Genomic DNA, 22,860 nt, shown 5'->3' with positions numbered 1-22,860 from the left:
TGTAATGTTTATGGTGTTTATAATGTACTGAATCTTGTGCCATATGCTTTTTCTTTGTCCTCTTTCTGAACTGTGAAAACCTGTACTAGATTTAAGCAAGAGTAAAACACTACCATTAATATAAACCATCTAGACTTGTTTATCCAGAAGGGGCCTCGCTGGACTGAGCTGGGATCAACACGCCCAACACTCCTCTCTGAACTCTAACGACCAATCTACGAGTCGTTTCTGGGTATTTTTGTGCACGTTTTGTGGTTTTGGTCAGAATCTATTGAAAATATGTCACTCTGTCAGTCTTATATGTATTTGACTGGATTGTTTTTCATACTTGTGGGAACACCATATGCTCTATTAAATGTTGTATACTGTGCAAAAGCAGTTTTCTCCGTAAAGACGACACCTCTAAATATCTGGACGGCAGGATTTTCTGCACAATTAACCTTTGGTGAATTTAAAACACTGAGCATTCAGACCAAATGTTGGTCGCGCTGAGGCTTCATATCATCCACATGATACCTCAGAATGTACACAAAAATAACATGCGTGTGGCTAACACGTAGCACTTTAACAGGTCCCAGAAATCCTCATGTTGATTAGTCGTGCCGAGCGCTTGAAGACAGCAGATGGGTTGTCATGACGGGGGAATGTGGGAGCAGACACTCTGTAATCAGGCTGTCCATCTCAACACTGGCCTTCAATTACTTTGCAGATGCTCACACGATACCTCCTTTCCCTCTTCACTGAAGCCTGAAACACTTGTTCTTGCAGCAGTGTAGGTGAACCAGAGCTTTCTATGTAATATTACATTTCTGTGTGCAACTATTTTACAAATTAGTTTCACAATTTCTGAAGGGGGCGGGGCTATGGCCTTAAATGGTACACTACACAGCCTTCAATGAGGAGCTGGGAACACGCTATCAAAGATCATCATTCAATGACACTAGCAGCGGTGCTGTCTCTGCTGTGATGATTATCATTTTCAATGGTAAAGCAAAACAAAATCCTTAATGCGTTAAAAAAATAGCAGAGATGAGAAGTTATCGATGTATTTGATTGGAAACGAGTCTACAGCCTCGCTGCTAATTTCACACTAGGTTCAATCCGTTGCACTTTGTTATTAGACTGTTTTCCAGTCATTCAAGCATCATTTGCAAATGTTTAATCAGACTCTGTTTCTTACTGTCAATCACTTAAAACTGCCAAGTTATCTTTGTGACTCAGTTCAATGAAAATTTTAATGAATTAATTAAATATGTGACTTAAAGGCAAAATGAAGACATTTAAACTCAAATTCTAAACTTAAAAAAAGGATCATTTGAAAAACCTTTTAGAGGTTTTAAAGAATTGTTTAAGACATTAATGGGTTGGTTATTTTGGGGGTTAACCTAGTGCAACCAAAGAATACAGCAAAGGTACTGAGACATGGCGTCAGGCCACTCGTATACGGTAAATGAAAGGCTTGCACTTGGAACTTAAAAACTTTCTTGGGTTTCAAAGAACAACTTCTAAAAAACTTTAAGAGGAAACTACAGCAGCGTAGAGAAGGCGACCTTATTTCTGTCTCCATGAACGCTTTCAGCGTAGCTTTGTACTATTCACAGCTCAAAGTAGCTTTCTCTTTGAACTGTGAATATTTCCACATTAAGAAGCTGCTGTCAAGTGTTTTCACAGGTTAGTCTTATTCTGTATGTCTGTGAAGGAACGTCTCTTTCAGACAGCAAAAAAGGTCATGAACAACTGTATTACACAACTTTGGCTCTTTGCAGACATCAGCACAGACAGCATGCTAACGGTAAGCTAGCCAAGACTGAAGTGAATGCAGGCTGCAGCATTCACAGCCCAAACTTCAACACAAAGAGCAGTGATGAGTAGTCAGTCTCTGTTTCTAAAGCACAGTCACTGTTGTAATCTTTAAAGTCTCTGTGCAGGTTTTGCTTTGTGTTCATGCCTAAATACTGAGACAGACACGTGTGTCCTCGTTAGGATAGGGATTTGTGTTAGTGTGTGCGTCTGCAGCCTACAGGTTTATAGTGTTAACTGGTAATTATGTAAGAATGTGTTTCAGGTCATTTTACAGAGAAATGCAAAAGTAATGTAACAAGTAGTGTAACAAATGACGTGCTCCTGGGAGTAATTAAGTAACAAATGCTTTTTGGCAATGGTGGTCACTCCCAATGTGGAGCCAACGAGAGCTCGATGAGAATCGAAAGGAAAGTTCGACAAGTGATATTGAGAATGGAACGGCTTTAAAACAGCCTTTCACACTGCCATTGGTCCCGATTGGTAAATGTAGCTTAGCTCTTCCTAAAACACCCTCTTATATGTTCCCTTTCTTTGACCTCACGCTGAGCCAACAGTAGAACAATCGATCTGAAACTGAGCACTTAGAGCAACGTAAAGGCTGAGGTTTTGATGCACATAAATACATACATGCACTTTTGCTACTGTGTGGCAATTTTAGCACAGAAGTCAAACTGTACAACGTTGTCATCATACATATTCACACTGGTCTTTGCATGTAGCGTTATAGGTGCACCTCATGAAAACAGGCCCAACTGAGCAGCTTTCCCATCCATAGATGGTCCTGGTTTCTGTGGGAAATATGGTGTTGGCTTTAAGCCACTACGTTTCCAAATTCAATCTGAATACACCGTGCTAGTAGTGTCATAGCTAACTTTTGGTTTTGGCCTTCCAAGTGGAACTTCTTGATAGTAAAATAAAGCTTTTTGTGACGCTGAGTTCACTACAAAGGCTGAACGATGGTGTGCGGGTCATCACGTGAAGACTTGCATCAACGTTACTGAAATAAGCCCCGAGTTTCTCCCGACGCATTAATCAATAAGTGTTGGTTCGAAATAACTTGGGCACAGAGAAAGCGTTTTGAACGTCTGTGTGAATGAAACTGGTAGTAAAGAGCGTTTTAGCGCTCAAGCAGAGAAGCAACAACACGATGAACCAATGGGAGTTCATGTGATTTTGTTTATTTAGCGTATGTACAATAAAGCTTCATCACACGAGGCTTTCTCAAAAAACAACATCCGTCATACATACACACAAAAAACACACCATCTCAATCTGCTCAAAGCAGTGGGCGGAGCTTTTACTCACTGTGGAGTTTCCACGGTGAGGGCTGTGAGTATGAGTTCAGTGGACGAGGAAAAGCAGCAGCAGCGCTTCATAAAACAAATATTGCACAAAGATCAAAAGACAGCTATAGCAACCAGTGTGTCAATATCCACAGCACATAAGCAACAGATTAACCACAGCAGACGGGGACATTTCTGATCTTGTTGAGTCTTCAGTCGGTAACACCGGAGTGTGAAGAGCAGATTGTAGGCTCGTCTATGCAGATCTTCACTCGTGGCTTTTGAATAGGTCAGCTTCACTGACTTCACCCATTCACACCTGCTCTCCACTGACAAAGTGACGTTCAACCAGAAGCCACAAGGACACAGAGCGAGTCACAGGTGAACATCTGTTCTTTGCTGTCAGCAAAGATGAGACATTCTCATACTCACAACAATGAAGAGGTTTGCCTTTACACCTGCTGCTCTTGTACTTCATTCACTGCAGTGTTTTAGCTCCTCATAACTTACACATGAAGTCTATTTAACAACAAAAGGCTTCTTCTATTCGAGCGTTTCATACAGTACATCTCCTTCTATAGCATCACATGACATGTCACAAGGACTGCGTTCAGGGTTACGGGCAGATTTCCCCAACACGCAGATGTCTTCTTGTTCTCAGCAGCTGTAAACAGTGAATGAAGATCATGGCGCTTTGGGAGCTATAGCTGTTTTTTGACACAGTCAAACAGACTTAATGCTCAGCATTTTAAAGGACGGGCGGAGGGAGGGTGGTGCCAAACAGCTGTGTACAGACACAACGTGGAAAAGAACAGACATTCGTTTGGAAACAACTTAAAGGCAAACAATCAGGATCAAACCAGGTGTGGATTGAAAACACAGGTGCTAAAGCGGTTTCAACATCACACAGGCTCCCGGCTCACATTCAGAGCTCGTCTCTCTCACACTTACCAACAACGTGCCACAGAACCGCTGTGCACACCGGAGGAATGTTCTCAACGAAATATAACATTTACAGAAATATTCTTAACTCGATGGGATCATCTTGCACCCAGGGACATTTAAAGAACAATAAAATAAAAACAGATTGTCTGAATACAGACCAACCAATCAAAACACTGAGGAAAACAATATATAAACGACACATGTGCAGAAGTGAAACCCCAACCATCGCTGTGATAACTCAAACATTTTACAAAAGAAAAATCAGGACTGCTCGCAGGATCCTTCAGCCAACAATACAAACCCTTGTTGCTCTTCATGTTTCATAATTGTTCTCCAAAATAAAGGTAAGACAGCAACCTGCATTAAATGCATACAGTGACATTCTCAGGTCGCAGGAAACCAAAGGGATCAATGTGTAGCTGGCGTTCGATAACTCACGTGCAACTTTCATTCTTCCCTTTAAAAACCTCACGCATGGAAATCAGTAGCTCAATAGCGGCTTTACCGTACGGTCCTTGTAAGGAACGGCCTTGAAACTATTTTCATTTTGACATGAAAAAGGAAACAAACACAAATTACAGGTGACGCTCGACGCCCACATCCCCGTATTTTAAATGCAGTCTTATTTTAGTGCAGAGCCTCCACACAGATCTGCTCTTCGGTAATGTCGTCCAGCAGCGGCACATCTACGGGGCTGCACATGTCGCTGTCGTAGACCTCTGTCCCCAGGAGCGCCTCTTCCTCCAGACCTTCTTCTTTGCCCTTAAAGCCTCGCTGCTCTGAAGGAGAAGTGCTTTCCACCGACTCCAAGTCCTCGATCCCTGCGCGGTAGTGAATCATGAGCAGGGTGAGGGCCTGGAGTCTCTCCCCTGACTTGGCCAGGGCAGTGCTGATAAGGGCCTTGCGGCGTGCATCTGTGGCTTCCCTCTCCTCCAGCAGAAGGGTGTTATTGTGCTCCAGCTCCTGGTCAATTTCCTGTTGCAGTTTGTCCAGCATCAACTCCAACTTCTGGGAGCGCTCGTCTGTGGGCAGCCCCCGGTAAAGGTCGCGACCTATCTCCTTCACAGCTATGAACACACTGTCGTCCAGCCCGCCCTCCTTACGTACCAGTTTACTGCTCCCACCGCTTCCAGCTGGCTGCTTTGAGGGGCTGGCACCACTGGTGTACGTTTCAGTATCGCTGCTTTCATTGTCAGATGTGTTGGGGGTATGTTTAGGCGAGGGCTCCACCGCTCCCGGCACCACGTCGGCTACCTGTTCGGTAAACCGAGCCTTGGGCACCTGGCGAAGGTTAAGCAGACGGGAGCTGGTGTTGATAATGTGGCGAGTTAGACCCGTGGTGGCGCGGTTTATGGTGGATTTGGCTTCGAGGTCAGCTCCACGGCGTTCGGCTGTGGCCACACAAAAAGGATTTTCAGTGAGGCACTTCTCCTGGCACTTTTTGTGGCAAACATAGGCGCAGACCATGCACTGAGAGGCTGCCTTGGTCCAAACCTTTTTCTTGCAGTACTCACACCAGGTGGGGTTCTGGAACTGTGTGTCCTGGAAGTTATGACGGACCTCCTGCAACTGCAGCGCGCTGTAGGTCAAGTCCTCGCGTGGCGCTGCAGGGACGGGCTCCCTCTCCCTCAGGTCCTCCTCCTGAACACTGCCCTCTGTTTCTCTTTCCACCAGCCCAACTGGATAGTCCAGCTCCCCCTCAGCTAAGTAACAGAAGTTTAAAGTAACATCTCCATAACACAGCTTCTCATTGAAACCTTTGTGGGTGCTGAGACTGCGTAATGCAGTGCGACTGACGTTAGCTCTGGGCTCTGGAGCCCCCAACCTGAAGGTGCTCTGGTACTCTCCTGAAGATGTGGCCATACATTCCAGAGCTATGTGCTCCAACTGGAGGCTCACATGACCCAGGCATATCAGACTGCCCAGTTTAAAGGGATCTTTGCACCACAGGGCCACATTAAGGTATTTATGGTTGCTCTCTACCTCAAACACCACAGACGCCTTGGACCAGTGTGCCGTTTGGTTACGAAACATGGTTTCTGTGGATTCCCACAGGGAGTGGTCCTCTACACTGTCCCGTGTACTGGAGGAGCTCTCCGATGCTTTGTCCTTTGCTTGATCGGCCTTGCTGCTGCTGCTGGTCACAGTTGATGGAAGTACCTCCTCACTCGTGTCCGTTGCCTTGCTGGACTGTTTCGCCTCCGTTTGTTTGACACATGCCTTCTCGGTGGCAGACTTGTCCTCACCGGGTCCAGCGCGCTGAACCTTTTCTGGAGACTTTTCTGAAGCACTGGTCGTCTTAGTAATGGAAGGAGCAGCGGTGACATTAGCAGCTGCAGAATCCACACTTTCCAAAAGGCTCGTTTCGGAGGATGCCGACGTCAACCTTATCTGCGGTCGTGGTGGAACTGGAGGGCGGGAAGGGGGAGGTGGGGGAGGGACAGTAGGGCGTTGCAGAACCTCCCCTGAATCACTACTGGTCTTTTGTGGGGAGGGCTTTGGTGATTCTTTGGGCTGGGGCTTTAGTGGTGACTGGAGACCCACCAGGTTTAACTTGCGGTTGAGGATGGGTGATATAGTACCAAGAGGCTTAGAAGCCAGGTTGGCTACAGTCCTTTTGGGGCTTTGGTTTACTGTAAGTAAGAAATCCTCCTTGGTCTCACTGATAATTGTGGCACTGCTATTTTGCCCAGCAGTGCCACCACTAGACTTGGATTCCACAATCAACTCTTCAAACTCAGAGTCTACGTCTTTGCTGTCAGACAGGTCAGAAAGGGTGCTGATGGGGGCTGGCTCTTCCTCATAACCTGCTTGCTGGGACATGAAACCAATTTCTTCAAGTCCTTCCTGCAGAGCTGCCGGGTTTCCCAAAGAGGGAGTCTGATGACGTACTGGTCTCTCGTAAAGTACCAACACCTTTTCTCCGGCCTGCTTTAACAGTTTTGGTACCTGAACCGAGGACGTCACTTTAACACCTGTTAACGAGAAAAGAAGAATGAGATCATGCAAGTTTCAAATTAGAAGTGCAAAGAAACGAATGTTTCACGTTAGAAAGTAACACAAACACCTCGGACCTCCAATTTCAATGAGACGATCACCCTTTTGCAGCTCTGCCAAAGCTGCTGGGGAGTTGGGCAAAACTGTCTCGATGCAAACATGCACTGCATCGCCCTCACTGGCAGTGACGTGCCTGAACGTCATCCCCACACTGCCACATGTCCCCTTGATAATCTCCGTCTGATGCAAGAGAGAAAGAAGGAAAAAAAAGCACATTTAAGACTACGACCGACTAGTGGTTAAAAGTCACAAACGTTTACAAATGTTTAACTTTGTATAGTAATGCAGTGTGAGAGAGGTTTAATGTAATCATACGCTGTTTTGGAAGAAAGTGTAAATAGTTAGGTGTGAGAAATAAAAAATATTGCAAAAATGAATTAGTTTGTTTTTTGAAGCTCCTTCTAATGAGTCCGAGTTAGCAGGTTACTGTGTTTGAAACGGTCACAAACAGCGTCTTGAATAATCCGACCCCATCTTTGAGACCTGATGGGCACCTAAACCGAGCACTGTTGAGCACAGCAGGTGCCCCCACGTGTTTTAAGATCAGGTTTAAAACTTTCCTTTCTGCTACAGCATATAGTTAGGGCTGGATCTCTGAAGCTTGGGCTGCTGGGGGACTCCCATGATGCACTGGGTGTTTCTTCTTCATTCATTTTGAATCAATCTTTTTGTTCAACCCACTAAATTAAAGCTGAAAGTCTGCACTTCAACTGCACCCTAGTTGTTTTATTGAAACTTGTGGTAATGTACAGAACCGATGGTAGAAAAAGCTGATATTTTGTGACCTAACTGGATGTTCCAGGATGAAAGAGCAGGTGGAAAACACATGAAGAGACCCATGTCTGGTTTACAGAGAACAATAAAGGGGGGCTGACACGATGTGAGCAGACTGAGACAAACGACTGTAATCTCCCTGCTGTGGATTTGTTACAGTTCTGCTGGAAGGCAGTGAGTGAGTTGGTGCTGTCCATGAATAAGCATCTGATCTATATAGTCTGCACAGTTGGTTAAGGTGCACATGAAGTCAAACATCACATTATATACCGTTTATAAAAACTGATCCATTCTCTTTATGTCAAATGTTTCTTATTTTAAAATGTCTCATTATACGGGATAAGTAAGTTTGACATTTTAAACCTCTCCATTTCCATTCATCACACAACTGCGGGAAGCAGAGTCAGCTCTGATGCTTCCCAGCACCAACCAGCAGAGCGTACTGCAGGAGTCGGCATGGCCCCCTGCCTGGGTGGGTGTCCTCCAAGTACTCTGCTTCCCCTCAGCTACACTAACTGGTGTTTCTAAATGATCTACAACATACAGTGTGTTTAAACAGAATAAAGAGCGACATGTTAGCGTGTAGCTGTCAGTGTGTGCGTATTTGCCTGCACCATTGTGTCGCACATTGATAAAATCTGGAGCAGGACTCCAGTCATGCATGGAGCTGGGAATAATTCAGCTCAGTGTGAGAGTCTTCATTGTGCTCTGCTGCCATTAATGGGCTCACTGGTTTCCTTTCTCGTCTGCCTCACAAACAGCGTCACCACTTGCTTCCTGTGTGTGTAGTTGTATTACTGATATGTTGGGTACAATAGAGTTCCATTTGGGGAGAAAAAGAGGTTCCCGGCGAAGTGAATCGTGGAGAAGGGTAAGTAGTGGACACGATCTGGTCTCCAGGAAATGAAGGTAAGTTAATGTAATGTTCTCTGAAATGATTAAAAAAAGATTGAGTGTGTGTCTCAAGATTTAATCTGATCTGGCCATGTTGAAGACTATAACACTGCAGAGTCAACAGGTTGCTGCAGGCCAAAATGAAGACGTTAACCCAGCACATCCTACAGGCACCTACTGCATAACACATGATCAAAAATGCACTAAGTGTGCAACTGTGAGTCATGCTCATGCTAATGAGAATTACAAAACGATTCAATGACTGATGTTTATATGAATACAGGCGTGTTTACTTTTGGTTTTCTACACTCTTATGAAGAGTATGTTTTAATAAACACATTACCAGCTGTGCAAAGTGGTCTGTAGATACAAATGCAGAAATGGATTGGAAAAACACAAATATCAGCCGCTGTGAATCTCATTTGTTGATAGGCTGATGGGTGAAATGGACACTGCAGAGACATCAGAACTGAAATGGTTACTGATTGTGGTTTGGCAGGTCAATTATGCCTAAAGTCTTCCGTATTTTCCGCACTATAAGGCGCACTTAAAATCCTTTAATTTTCTCGAAAATTGACAGTGCTCCTTATGTATGAATCCTGGTTGTGCTTTGAGGTAGGAGCCAAAAAGGGTGTAGTTTGTGTGTGTGAGCACCCGTGTGTACACCTGTGAGCATGGACGCTTGTTTTTAAAAGGTTCCTTCATGTAATGATCTGCTAGAGGGTGTGGGGGGGCCACAGCCCCGTCCTCCAGGGCATGAAGCAGGTATGGAGGAGATCAAGACTCCAGACATCCAGAGGCCCCCAGAACACAAGGCTCCTACCTCAAAGCACACTGTGCACTGTCGATCTTACGTGCTGCACAATAATGTTTAATATTTTGTATTTACTGTTATATTCCCATAGATCATCGTGATGTTGTTTATTGTATTGCTCTCATTTTATTCTGCTTGTTTTCTTTTTTCTTTCTCAACAGGTGATCCAGGTGATCGATATATGTATTTTTGTCTGCTTATTTAGTTGGTTTTTGTTTTTTTGCCCTTTATCCCCGTCCCTCTTCTCCGCTGTTTTTCCCCTCTTCCTTTCTCCCTTTTCTTTTCCTCATTCAAGTCTGTCCCGTATCTAGCAAGTGAAAAAAAAAATAAAATAAACAATAAAAGGTGAATCAAATGGACCATTACGGCAAGGCTGGGATGGTCAATTTGGTAAAGTAAATCCGTTGGGCATCTTTCTTCTGCCTTTAGACAAAATTCTGATGGCAAAAGAGCCAAACGGGACAGGCAAAAAAAAAAAAAGAAAAAAAAGAATTCTGGTTGTGCTTACTGACCTCAACCGATTTTATTGCTACACGGCGCTCAAAAATATTTTAATATGACTTTGGTGAGCTACGAAGCCGCACCGCTTGATGGACTGTTGGAGCATTACGGCTACCGTAGTCAGGAGCCTCGCGAGGAATCTGGGTCCAAACTCTGTCGCTTCAGGTCCCAAAGTCACAAAACGAGATCACTGAGAGTTAAAAACTGTCTAAATTCTTTCATCTTTAATAAAATGATCAGCGTTGCTGCTTTACCAGGTGTAACAATTAAGTTTAACATCCAGGCATCCATGAAAACAGAATTTATTACATTTAACAGAGTTGGAACGTTAGCAGGAAGTTAGCGGAGTTAGCTAGTTAGCTTTCCCAACATGACATACATGTTCTGACTGAGAGATTTCTGAAAAAATTCAAACGTACAGCTCTGTCTATCACTTCCAACATAAATGAAGACAGAAAACTAAACAGCAGTGACGTTTGTAGGGTTACTGAAGTTGGGCTAGCTGGTATATAATGATGTGCTACGTGATCGCTAGCGACACAGCTATGTTAGCATAACATAAACAGTGAAGCTGGAGGACGAACACTAACACTTTTCCACTTATAAAAGTTAACGTGAAGGTCTTCATGGTTAGAGACAAATGCAATCGCATGGCAGGATGCTGTAAACGGACCAAACTTCAGTCAGGAGAACAACTGAGATAATCCATCCACAATACGAGGTTAGTCATTAATATACTGCAACAACATGGGAATAGAGCAGCTGCCAGAGAATTCAACATTAATGAATCAATGGTACAGAAGTGGAGGAAGCAAGAAGAATGAGTTTAATAAAGTTTGATTTATCTGACTGTCTTTGTTCCTTAATGCGCCTTAACCGTATAGAAAATATGGTAGTTGTAATGTGTGTCTATGAATGATAAAATAATTTCACTTAATTTAGACAACATTTATATATCACTAAGGTATTAACTAACAACTCTGCAAACACAGTGGCTGAGTGTTTTATTTATTATCTGCTGCATGAAACACTGGCATACGGCGGGGAGGGGGCGGGACTTCAGGTTCTGAAAGGTGAGAGTAGGTGATGAGGAGCAGCCTTGTAGCTGTGTGTATACAGCTGCTGTACCAATGCCTACAATAGATTTGCAGAGGAGAACCACAAGTCACACTAAAAGGACCACAGCAGCGCACACAGCATGACACACACACACACACGCACACACGACACACACACACACACACACACACACGCGCAGTCACAGTCACTCATATGCGCCCAATTATATGGCAGCACAAAGGCCCAGTGCTAATATTAGCTCGTTTTCAAGACATAAATCTGCAGTTTCATTTGTTTAAAAAACAAAACCCTCCTAAACCTGTTCTATTAGTTTGTATTTAAATACAGTGACCAAGTGTAGAAGGAGAAATTGAATATATGAACATAAGAGTAAGTTTACTGCAAAGTCAGCCACATTTAAAATGTGAAGGATTCATGGTCTTATAAACATGGTTCACATGGAAGTCAAACTTGGGAACCTCTAGCCCAGGGGCGTCCAACTCCAGGCCTCGAGGGCCGGACTCCTGCAGGTTTTAGATGTGTCCTTGATCCAACACAGCTGATTTGAATGGCTAAATCACCTCAACATGTCCTGAAGTTCTCCAGACGCCTGATAATGAACTCATTTTATTTAGGTGTCGTGACCCAGGGTGAGATCTAAAACCTGCAGGACACCGGCCCTTCAGGCCTGGAGTTGCCACCCCTGCTCTAGTCCATATTTGGCATAGATATTCCCACACAATATCCCAGGCACTTTGCTGTGTACGATGTCCCAACTTGCATGCTACATGTGGGGGACCTGACTGCTCTATGAACCTGGTGCATAATAAAAACACACAGTCAAGAGCTCAAATCAGCAGAGCTGAAGCCCAGCAGACACCTGCCAGTTACAGACGTAGTGTCAACATGCTCAAATATCCAGCCCAAAGCCTTTTTAACTTTCTCTTAGAATTACCCAGATGTGGACTAGACCTGAGTGATATGATAAAATATTTCAGATGGGGATATTAAAACGTCTGTCGTTTCATATTACACCAGTGGTTTTTTTGCTAGGCCCCCTTTGTTTTACAAGAAAATCTTTGCCTGCTCCCTGCCCGTCCCTGATTTGAACCGGGGGAACAAACTAGGGCTGGGCGATATGACCCAAAATTCTCAGTATTTTTTAGCTGGACGGAGATATACGATATATATCTTGATATTTTTTTAAAGCCATAAAGTAAGAACAAAAAGAGTTCTTAGTCAAAGCTGTTTTATTAACATAGAGCATAGATGTACATGAAAAAAACGACTCAAAAATAAATTATGAGCATTTATTAAATAATAATGCTCCATAAATAAAAAAAAACTATGTTGTTTTTGTGCATAACAAAAAGCTCACAACTGTGCAGTCAAAATGTAAACAAAGACGCTGAGCGTAATAACAAAGATTTCACAGCTGCTCTGTTCCCAGCTTCTACTGCGTGACTGACAGCCTGGAGTTTGAAATCCACTTTGTAACCACGTCTCTGAACAGGTGCCATTTATGGTCCTTATACACACAATACGCTAATATTACGTGAAGCACAGTACGTATCTCTGCGAGGCTCCTCGGTAGCCGTTAGTGATGGGATTTCCGGCTCTTTTTAGAGAGCCGGCTCTTTCGGCTCTGAACCGGCTCTTCAGGTTGTTTTGTTGCTTTAATTAATTAATTATTAACAACAATATAAAATTATGCACAAAAGGAATTATTAATGTAAAAAAAAAATAAATAAAAAAAAAAAGTGGTTTATTTACATATGTTTATATATAAATATATGCAGTGGCCTAGAGACAAAACACATACAAACTCCAAAACACATTTCTAGCATTTCTAGCATAAGTGATGAAGGTAGCTCTGACCTTCCAAAACAGAGCTACCTAGATCTCGTAAATTACACAATTGAAAGCATGAAAGCATATGTGTATTTGTGTATTTATACACAAGCATTCATATATAGTCAAATAAAAAATAAAAAAAAGTTCATTTTCCTGTTACTACCACACACCAAATCCGGTCGTTGGTACTTGCTGGCTTGTGTAGCCACTGGGTAACAAAAGCTCAACACTGCCCCCTAGCGTCCTGGAGCACTTCTGTTGTCTTTTGTACGTGTTTTGAGTTTTTATGTGCTTCGGAGTTTGTACGTGATTTGTCTCTAATTATACTAATTATATAATTATACTTTTATTTATTCACTCCACATAAAATGTAATAAATAAATCATATAATACAAAAATCAACTATTCACATTTCAACTTTTAACTATTTAAATTTTCAGCTTTTTCCTTTTAAACAAATTGAAAGTGAAACAACACAAAACACTGCAAACCACAACACAATTAAATATAAATTAAAATATGAAAACAAAAAGAAGATGCACATTCTCTGTCATATGGACCTGCATGAATAAACTTTCTGAATCCTTTATCATCTGCAACTGAAAATAGTTGTGGATGATTACTATACCTTTCTAATGTGACGTTGTTGTCCCTGCTCTCTCCCTCCCGCTCTGTTCCTGTGCTACTGAGTGTAACTACCGCCCCTCCCCCCTCTGCCCAGCGCAAAGCACAAGGCTGGCGTGCAGTGAAGCGGAAAAAAAGTGGAGAGAGAGGGCGAGAGAAAGAAAAATAAAAAACCCACGGCTCGCGATAAGGAGCCGGCTCGCGTCGTTCACGTCAAAGATCCGGCTCTAAGAGCCGTTCCGTTCGCGACCGACCCATCACTAGTAGCCGTAATGCTCTGACAATCCATCGAGCGGTGCAGCTCCGTAGCTTAGCAAAGTTGTACTAGAACATTTTTGACAGATTGCTGAGCGCCGTGTTCCACATTAAATCAGTTCGCGGTCAGTAAGCACAACCAGAATTCATACAAAAGGCACACCGTCAACTTTTGAGAGAATGAAAGGATTCCAGGCTGTGCAGATGGTGTTAGTATGGTCAGCTCGTTAGCGTGGTCAGCTCGTTAACACGTTGACGCCGTCCAGCCCCACGCACGGGGCGATGTGCAGTAACTCGTTAACGGAGATTTGCCGTGTCCATCTTGTCGCTGCCTGCAGGTGAAGCGATGGGGGAGGAGGGGGAGCTGTGTTCAGTGAAGGAGAGGCGAGGCCGAGTAACGTTGCGTAAAGACGAAAGTGGACAAAACAGGCAAACTTGTGGTTCCACAACTATAATTATAACGAAACATAGACTATATCGATATAAAGGATATTGTCACATCTTATATCTGGTATAAAAATATATCGATATTTTTTAAAAACTCGATATATCGCCCAGTCCTACAACAAACTGTCAGGATCAGCCTGATATTATTTGTATCCCACGGTAACTTTACTGTATGGGGAGCTAACACCTCCAAAATGTCAGGAGTAGTTAGTCATTATAAGAAGTGTTTGTGAACTAAAAATCAAGACTGTGGGATCCTGTTGGTCCGTGGTTTGCAGAGCCCAGCGCTGCCCCCGATGCAGGGGAAGCTAATTCTGTCAGGGAGACAGAATTAGCCAAATGCAGGATGTGCTTCATCATACGTTCTAGTGTTTGGCTTGGTTTGGAAACATATTTGGCGATGCTTCATTTCTGCTTTGCTTTTTTCCTTTTCTTCTTCATACCGCGCCTCACAGTTACACTTCAGCTCTATAAATATAGAGTTGGGTGCATTGGTCAAACACTCTGCTCCAGGTATACAACAGCCAACCGAAAACACTTCACACAGGTAAATTTACTTCATTCGTTTAATGAGTACAAGCCACACAACCCTGTACTACCCTAACAGTGCAACTCAGACTGGAGACACCACAGTCATCGTCTGCAGGCCAGGTTCCTGACAACATACAGGAGCAGTAATGAAAGCCAGAGTCACTGCATCAGACGCACCGTCATCGTTTCTGTGTCGTCTTTACTTTTCAAGAGAAAACATTGACGCCCTCAGTAAGTCACTGCTCAGTATAGAAGCAGGCAGCTCGAGTCACTCACTGGACCAGAACACAAGACTTGCTTAGGTCGCAAAAATTCTACTTAAAAACAAGCAATGCATTACAAATATCAATGGGCCAATTAGCCTGTCGCTTGAGGGCAGGGATGCTGGTGTAAGGGCTGAAGTAACCTTAGCTCTCTGTATAAAGCATCCATCCATGTAAATTGTGGATTTCAATAAAATTCTTGACAATTACGGGGTGAGCAAAGTTCAATAAAAAGTAATATATGGATGCTTTCTCCTCTGACTTCTGATAGAAGGTATCTTCTGTAAATTTCAGAGTTTAATTGCTGTGCAGAGGTAGTTGCTCTGAGGGCTGAGCAGCAGTGTCTAAACTAACCTTGTTAACATCGACTAAGACAACAAGTAGCTCCCGGTTTCTCGTCTCTGAGCAGGAAAGACAAACAAAGAACATCACAACCCTCAGCTGGATACATGTAAATGGAGCAATTCACCATCTATTCTAGCAAATCCTGCCTCTTTTATCTACACTGCCACAGAGAACAAATGAAAGGTTAATATGTTCAAATGGCAGCTTTCACTGCTTTAAAGTCGTCTCCTTTACCTGCAGGACAGAAACCCAGACAAGTCTTACTTTGATCTATGAATAAAACACTCACTTTGATAAGACATCTATTACACAATGGTGTATATCATAGGCCTCCTGCAACAAAGAGTCCATACAAATAAATTGGTTTTATTTAAAAAAAAAAAAAAGACTACATTTTAAATTACAAAAGAGTAAAATGAAGACATGCTATGAGTGTAAGTTTCCATGCTTAGATATTTCCTTTTTCCTTACAAAACTATTTATATTTAGCTCATTAAATGTTATATGGATAAAATTAGAGAGCCCAAACTATAGAATAACCATATCCTCAAATATAGGGAGGCCGTAGCTCAGCTGGTAGAGCGGATCACCTACTCACATCTTCGATCCCTGGCTCCTCCAGTCTACATGCCAAATATCCTTGGGAAAGATACTAACCCCATGTTGCTCTCCGATGCGTCCATCGGAGCGTGAATGCGAGTGAATGTTAGATAGAAGCACCTTAGATAAAGTGCTTGTGTGAATGGGTACAATTGGGTGGATGCACGAGTTGTATAAAACGCTTTGACAGTAGAAAGCGTTATATAAGAACCAGTCCATTTCAAAGGTTCATGCAAAGCAAAGCCCCTACAAGCAGCCCATTCAAAGGGTGGCCCAGGAGCAACGTCTGCCTGTGGCCCTGGCAGAAACAGCATAGTGCAGACGCAACACACCTAGTAGCCTAGCAATATTCAACCCACAGTGCACCATCTACTACACACAGATCAATGCTGATGGTTTCTAAAGATCACAACTTACAAAGGCACCACAGTGACAAACAGCTTCCTGCAAAAGAGTTTCCCTGCATCTACAACCAGAGGTGCACTACCACGGCGAGGTCATGTGCAGCTCAGACAGCGCGTCCCGCTGTGTTTGCGAAGAAGATCCAGCGTTTGTCAGAGTCTGAAACAGTGAAAGGCTGCATGCTGGCCATGGTGGATGAGGGGATAAATGATGAAGATATATAAGTGAGCGTGACGTCTGCTATTAAAGACAGTTCAAATATTCACAGGGTTAAAACTGTGGCGTCAGACGTGTTTGAAATGCTGATAGATAACCTGAAGAAAACTGATGTAAAGTCTGTAGCAGTAGACGAGTCCACAGACACAACTGATGACGCACAGTTGTGTCGTGTTTTTCATGGCTTACTGCTGTTAGCGGGACACACAACTGGCGAGATAATGTTTGAGAAAATTTCAGCTTTTTCGAGGACAGAGGTCTGGATATGAAGTATGCTTGTGACGGATGGAGCTCCACCCATGGCAGTGAAGTGAGCAGTTTGGCAGCACTGCACTGTCCATCAGACGGCGTTGTGTAAGTAAGCACGGAGCTCAAAACGGACAGCGTGATTGGTTAAGGCGGAGCCTCCAGCACCACTTATTCCGCATGCTGCTCTCAGAAACGTCTGCTGAGCACCATGACCTGCTACTGCACAATGATGTCAGGTGGTGTCCAAAGGCTGGAGCGTTTCTGTGACCTCAAAGAGGAGATCGCAACTTTCCTCTGCAACAGCAGGCAAAAAAAACAGAAACACGCTTGAATCGCATACAACAGCTTCATGGCCAGTGTCGGCTTTCTGAGCGACACATTCAAACAGCTGAATGACCCCTTCAGCAGAAGGGGACTTATCGGTCAGAGCAAAGGAAGCGGTCCTTCCACTGACGAGGGGAAGTTCATCCTCGAACGTGTAGCCATGGCACAGGATCTTCGCACTAACGGACCAGTAAAGTTCTGGACTGATGTCCATACACACCAGCGTCTTAACGTTAAGAATGCAGCCGTCGTCATCCTCAGTGTGTTTGGGTCAGCGTGCACATGTGAATCGAACTTTTCACTCAATGAAAAGCAGCTCTCGTTGCTCACCGACTGACAACACGCTTCACCGCTGCCTTCGGATTGCCAAAACCAACCAAAACACAACCAACCAAAAACAAAACAAAACCCCAAAAAACTGTCAGTTGTCGCATTAATGATGTCCGGGTAACTGTAGCCTAGATATCAACATATGAACTGAAGCCATGCCTAATTACAAGCACAAAGCTGTGCTCTCAGTGTGCAGCCGTCAATGTTGCATTCATGTGTTACTGCTGTGGGTTTGTGCACTGATAGGGTTCATTGGTCTTTTTAATTCTGCTGAATGCACTTTAACAAGATATCAATTTTATTTTGAAAGGGAATTATCAAAATGTTTGTTTTTTATTTCAAATATGAAGAAAAAAGTGTCAGCACTGCCACAAACCTTTACTATTGAAGAAATTCCCACAAGGAGTTGCTGCTTTGGGCTGTCAGACTCTCTTTGAGATTTAACCTCTGCATTAAGTGTCATTTATATTGTGCAAATTCATAAGGATACTCAAAAGCTAAAAATCATTTGCTGATCCACTTTCAATATACAAAGAAGTCTGAAAATTCAATCCAAAATAAAACAGAAAACCTGAATGGAGTCATGCAAACACTAAAGTGAAGGACGATATTTATAAGGATCTAGAAGAAGAAACAGCCATTATGTCTGCAACCGGCTAAGATAGACTGAGGCAGCACCTCCTGTCGCCTAGCTGAACGTCTCTTTGGTCTCCAGCATGTCTGGGAGGGTGTGTGCGAGATGGAGATGTGGGGTTGAGCAAATCCTTTTCCTTGTCAGTGCACTGCTTGGTAATTTAATCTAATACCACATGTCAGATCGTTTTGTGTATGGTTATAGGGTACAAGTCGCTGCGAGGCAAGTACGCAGCAATTCCCTGCCACATCAAATTAGCAGCCCCGATGGTGACGAAGGTGGAGTGGGCTGAGGACCAGGCTGCATGGCCAATAGCTGCTCAGGTGTTTACGTGGGTACCTATTAGGATTTTTAACTGTGACGCATATTCTGTAGTACGTGTTGTCAGACACACTCACACAGGCAAGTGGTAGGTTACAGTCGAAGGACGACTGAACATACTCTCTCTAAGATAAGGGCCTTACATGAACCCGTGGGGACTTTTTTAAAGGGTTAGCTGATGCACCAAGAGGTGCTTAGATGAAACTGGATTGTTTTTCAAAGCATTTGTATGTATGTACATTTAGTGAGACTATTTCGTTTAACCTCCTAGGACCTGGCGTCCACATATGTGGACATCACATTTTGGGTTATTTAGACCAAAGGGCCTGATATCCACTTACGAGGACATTATCCTGCTACTGGTCTATTGAAATTTTAAACAAAGATCCTCATATGTGGCTCTCATTTTTCTTAGAAACAAAAATCGGGTTTAAAAAATAAATAAAATCTGGTAATTCTTTGTTTTTACATTCATCGGGTCCCAATCAGCCCAAAGATCAAAGAAAAATAAAAATGCTGCTGTGGAAGAGTTCAAGTCTTAGGAGGTTAATGGTGTATGTGAAATTGTGCGTGTGTGCATGTACATATGTATGCTATGCAAATTTACACAACCCTCTGTGCAGAACACATACTGGGTGTGCATGTGCACAGAACCTCAGCTGCCACTGTACACATGTTATAGTCGTTGTATTCTTCTGCTGCTGTGCCTGAGCTGTGGTAACGCACACATTTCCCAATAAAGTCTCATCTTCAATCCTTAAATACACTGAACTCACACATGGTCAGCATCGGAAACAAAGCTGCATTCAGAGTTAAAATAATGTATCACCTGATTCAGCTTCTATGCTGAAGGTGGTTCTTTATCTGTTCATGATTGGCTGAGGTCATTTCTCTGGTCCACTCAGCGTATCAACCAACCCCACAACCTAAATAAACTGCTGTTTTGCACATGTATGGTGTTGACAGAGTATTGGGTATAGGGATGGGTACCGGTGTCCAGTGCCATGATGGCACCGGTTCTGACATAAACGGTAGTAACCAGACCGAAAAGCAGCGCACATTTCGGTGCTTTATTTCCTGAGCTGTGATACACTTTAGATTCTAGCCAATCATTTTACGTTTCCGAGGATAGTAGGCGGGCCCAGGTACGTACGTTCTTTTAGAGCAGAGCTACAGATTAAAAATGCCCAAGGCGAAGCGGTCAAAGTCTGGCTGTACTTCACAGCAAAAGATGCAAACTCAGCAGCAACAAGTGCTTTAAGCTGATACTGTGATACTGTCAAAGGAGGTAACACCTCGAATCCGATGAAACACCTGGCGACGCATAGCGTTTTTTTTAAAAGCCGAGAAATGCGCCGTATTTGATAGCTTGCTGCGAGACCTCACACCGAGCACATCTACTGCGGGTGTGGTGCCTGTTATCGGACCCGGAGTTAGCAACATCCCCCAAAAACCCGAAGAGGAGAGTCCTGGCCCCTAGCCCTGCCAGTGTAGCAGAAATGATGAGGATGATGATGCAGCAGCAGCCGTTCTTCTCTGCGTGAGTAGCTTAATGTTGTTCGTGTGTAATTTACGTTGAGTAGGCTAACCACGTTATTACATTAATGCATGTAAGGTGAACTAGCAAACATCATCATAGCTACATGCGGCTGTCTTCTTGTTTGATGGCAGATACTCCCTTCACCCTGGCCAAAAAGGCTAAAATGACCAAAGAAAAAGTGGAAAACAGCTAAACATGAGAGGTTTTTGGACAAAGTTTGTTTTTTCCATTGTTTAAGCACTGCTTCCAGCCAAGAGTGATACCATATATGCCCCATAGCTGCAGAAAAGGCTAACATTGTTATCTTTTTACAAAAACCAGCTGAACATGAGAGGTTTTTGGACCAATTTTGTGTTCTCCATTCTTTAAGCACCGGTTTGAGCACGTTTCAAAAGTACCGAGTTTGGCACCGGTATCGGATAAAACCTAAACGATACCCATCCCTAATTGGGTAGATATTAATTTTTCTCCAGTCTTATGTGATCGCCGTAAACTTTAGTGATATGCATGTGCCGGGCGCCTCGATATGAATTTTCAAGTTGCTGTTTTTTTCATAGGAAGCCAGTTTCAAAAGCTTAAAGAACAAAGCAGTTGTTATGGAGACAGGGGGAAACAAAAAGGTGTTTTGCCTAATTTGCACTTGTATGGAGAGAAACAGTGGTGTGGTCGCCCACGCAGTTTCTTTTTGTAGCACAGTCTTTGTCCTGGCATTGAAAAATAATGATCTATCAAGACTGCTACATCATGCTAGTTGAATAAATGACAACAAAATTCAAACCTACTCTGGCTCAGAAAGGATTAAGACACCACTTCCCTCATTATCAAACTGGCATTTCAGTCCTTCCTTTCCTTTAAGCGCTGATGCTCGGTGCTGCCACTGAACCGCTCTCCTCGGTCTGCTTCAAACGACTGCTCAAATGTCATTTTGCTCCTTGCATCTGTGAGGGCCAATCTGACCGACTGGCCACGTAACATTTACTGGTCATGTTTTCGCATTTGCACATTTTCTCACTTTCTGTCCACGAGCAAAAAAGGGAACAATCCTTAGTGTCCCTCGCTGCCGGCCCTCTGAAAACAGCTACTTCAAGCCACAAACAGTGATTTGGGGAGGAAGAGCACAATAAATATGTTAGTTTTATCTGGAGCTGCTGCATAAATGCACCCTACATAATATCATTTTTGGTAAGAAGTAGAAACCATAAATATACTTACCATCGCTCTAAATAACACTTACACAGCAGAGGAAAAACAGACTAGCCTACGTCACAGCAGCTGACATGTCTTTGTCGATTCCATACATCAACCCTCTGGACTGTTTGCAGTTATACCAACATGAAGTGTGGTATAGGTTACACGGCGGTCTAAACTAATGGTCACCAGGTTTTGCAGAAACCTGCAGATGCACATATGCGCAGGTAAAACCAGCCGTGTCCTGATATTTGGGCCGTGTCGTTTTAAACATGCTGTTTCTCCTCGGTGAGCCAACCACTTAAAGCCAAATCTATGACATTTATGTAATTACATGGCAGGAAGGGAAAATGTCCCAACAGATAAATCCTTTTTTCCTACGTCATCAATTTACAAGCTTCAGATCCAAAAGGAGACCAAACTATTCATTCAGACAACATCTTTATCACATGTCAAATTCTGTATTTGGTGTTTGTGGTGAGAAACACCTGCTAGGACATGAATTACCTGTAGTGACGGCTGCCAATTTTAAGAGTCATGACCACTAACAGCTCATTTCTTTGCTATTGAAAGACCTCCAGGATCAGAACAAAATCATTGTAAAGAGTAATATCAACACATCTGTAATATGGCTGCGGCTCTTTGTGTCATGCACGTATTGACTGGCCTATTGAGTTTCTTGCAAGGTAAATGTTTCAGTGGAAAAGCGATAAGTAACAAACAGCTTGTGAGACCAATCTCTCATGTCTTTAATCAGCCTTTTGCAACATGCAGCCGTTGTCAAATGGAATTAGAACTGGCCATTTCATTGAGACGTGGAAATGGTTGATGAATGCATCACCTGTGTGTGACAGATGTGACGGCTCCCTCAGCTGCCCTTTGAATATCTAATGGCTGTGCATTTAGACACGGCACACAGTTTGGTTCTTCTCCGGCCTTTGTGCATTTTTGAGAAGAGAAAACATATCATTACATTGTCTGGTTTCCAGATTTAAAGACCTGCATCGGAGCGAGACACATGACAGCACGTGCAGAACAACCTGACAGTCATTTGGAGAATGTTATACTCAGGCTGGGACACATGCAGTGGATCCTACGAGCACTTACATGTGTTTACTGCACATCAACCAGCCAAAGGATCCGTTTGAATTCATCCTCACAGCAGCACAAGAGGACCAACAAGTCGCACAACAGCTGACACCACCGAGCAGACGCCTGCTCAGAGTTATGTGACAAGAGAGAAGACACACACACACACACACACACACACACACACACACACACAGAGACACACACACACACACACACACACACACACAAGACACACACACACACACAGCACACACACACACAGACACACACACAAGCACACAACACACACATCACACACACACACACGCACACACACACACACACACACACACACACACACACACAACACACACACACACACAGACACGACACACACACAGACAGACACACACACACACACAACACACACACACACACACACACACACACACACAAGCACAGCACACACACACACACACACACACACACAACACCAGACGCACACACACACACACATACACACGAGACAACACACA

At 43.5% G+C, this 22,860-nt stretch overlaps 1 protein-coding gene across 1 annotated transcript in view; it reads right to left on the bottom strand.

Moving 5' to 3' along the window:
* Positions 1 to 57: 57 nt before the first annotated feature.
* pdzd8 (PDZ domain containing 8) overlaps positions 58 to 22,860 on the bottom strand; it is a 46,266-nt gene continuing 23,463 nt past the window's right edge. The window contains exons 4-5 of the mRNA XM_005917034.3: positions 7,106 to 7,268; positions 58 to 7,006 (exon numbers count right to left, since the gene is read on the bottom strand). Coding sequence (XP_005917096.1) covers positions 4,659 to 7,006; positions 7,106 to 7,268 — 2,511 coding nt within the window. The 3' untranslated portion in view covers positions 58 to 4,658. The remainder of the gene's footprint in view (positions 7,007 to 7,105; positions 7,269 to 22,860) is intronic.

The sequence above is a fragment of the Haplochromis burtoni genome, unplaced genomic scaffold, assembly GCF_018398535.1.
Source record: "Haplochromis burtoni strain Fernald_Lab_line unplaced genomic scaffold, NCSU_Asbu1 Contig_22, whole genome shotgun sequence".
NCBI classification, from domain to species: domain Eukaryota; kingdom Metazoa; phylum Chordata; class Actinopteri; order Cichliformes; family Cichlidae; genus Haplochromis; species Haplochromis burtoni.
This window is presented reverse-complemented; position numbering and strand designations above follow the sequence as displayed.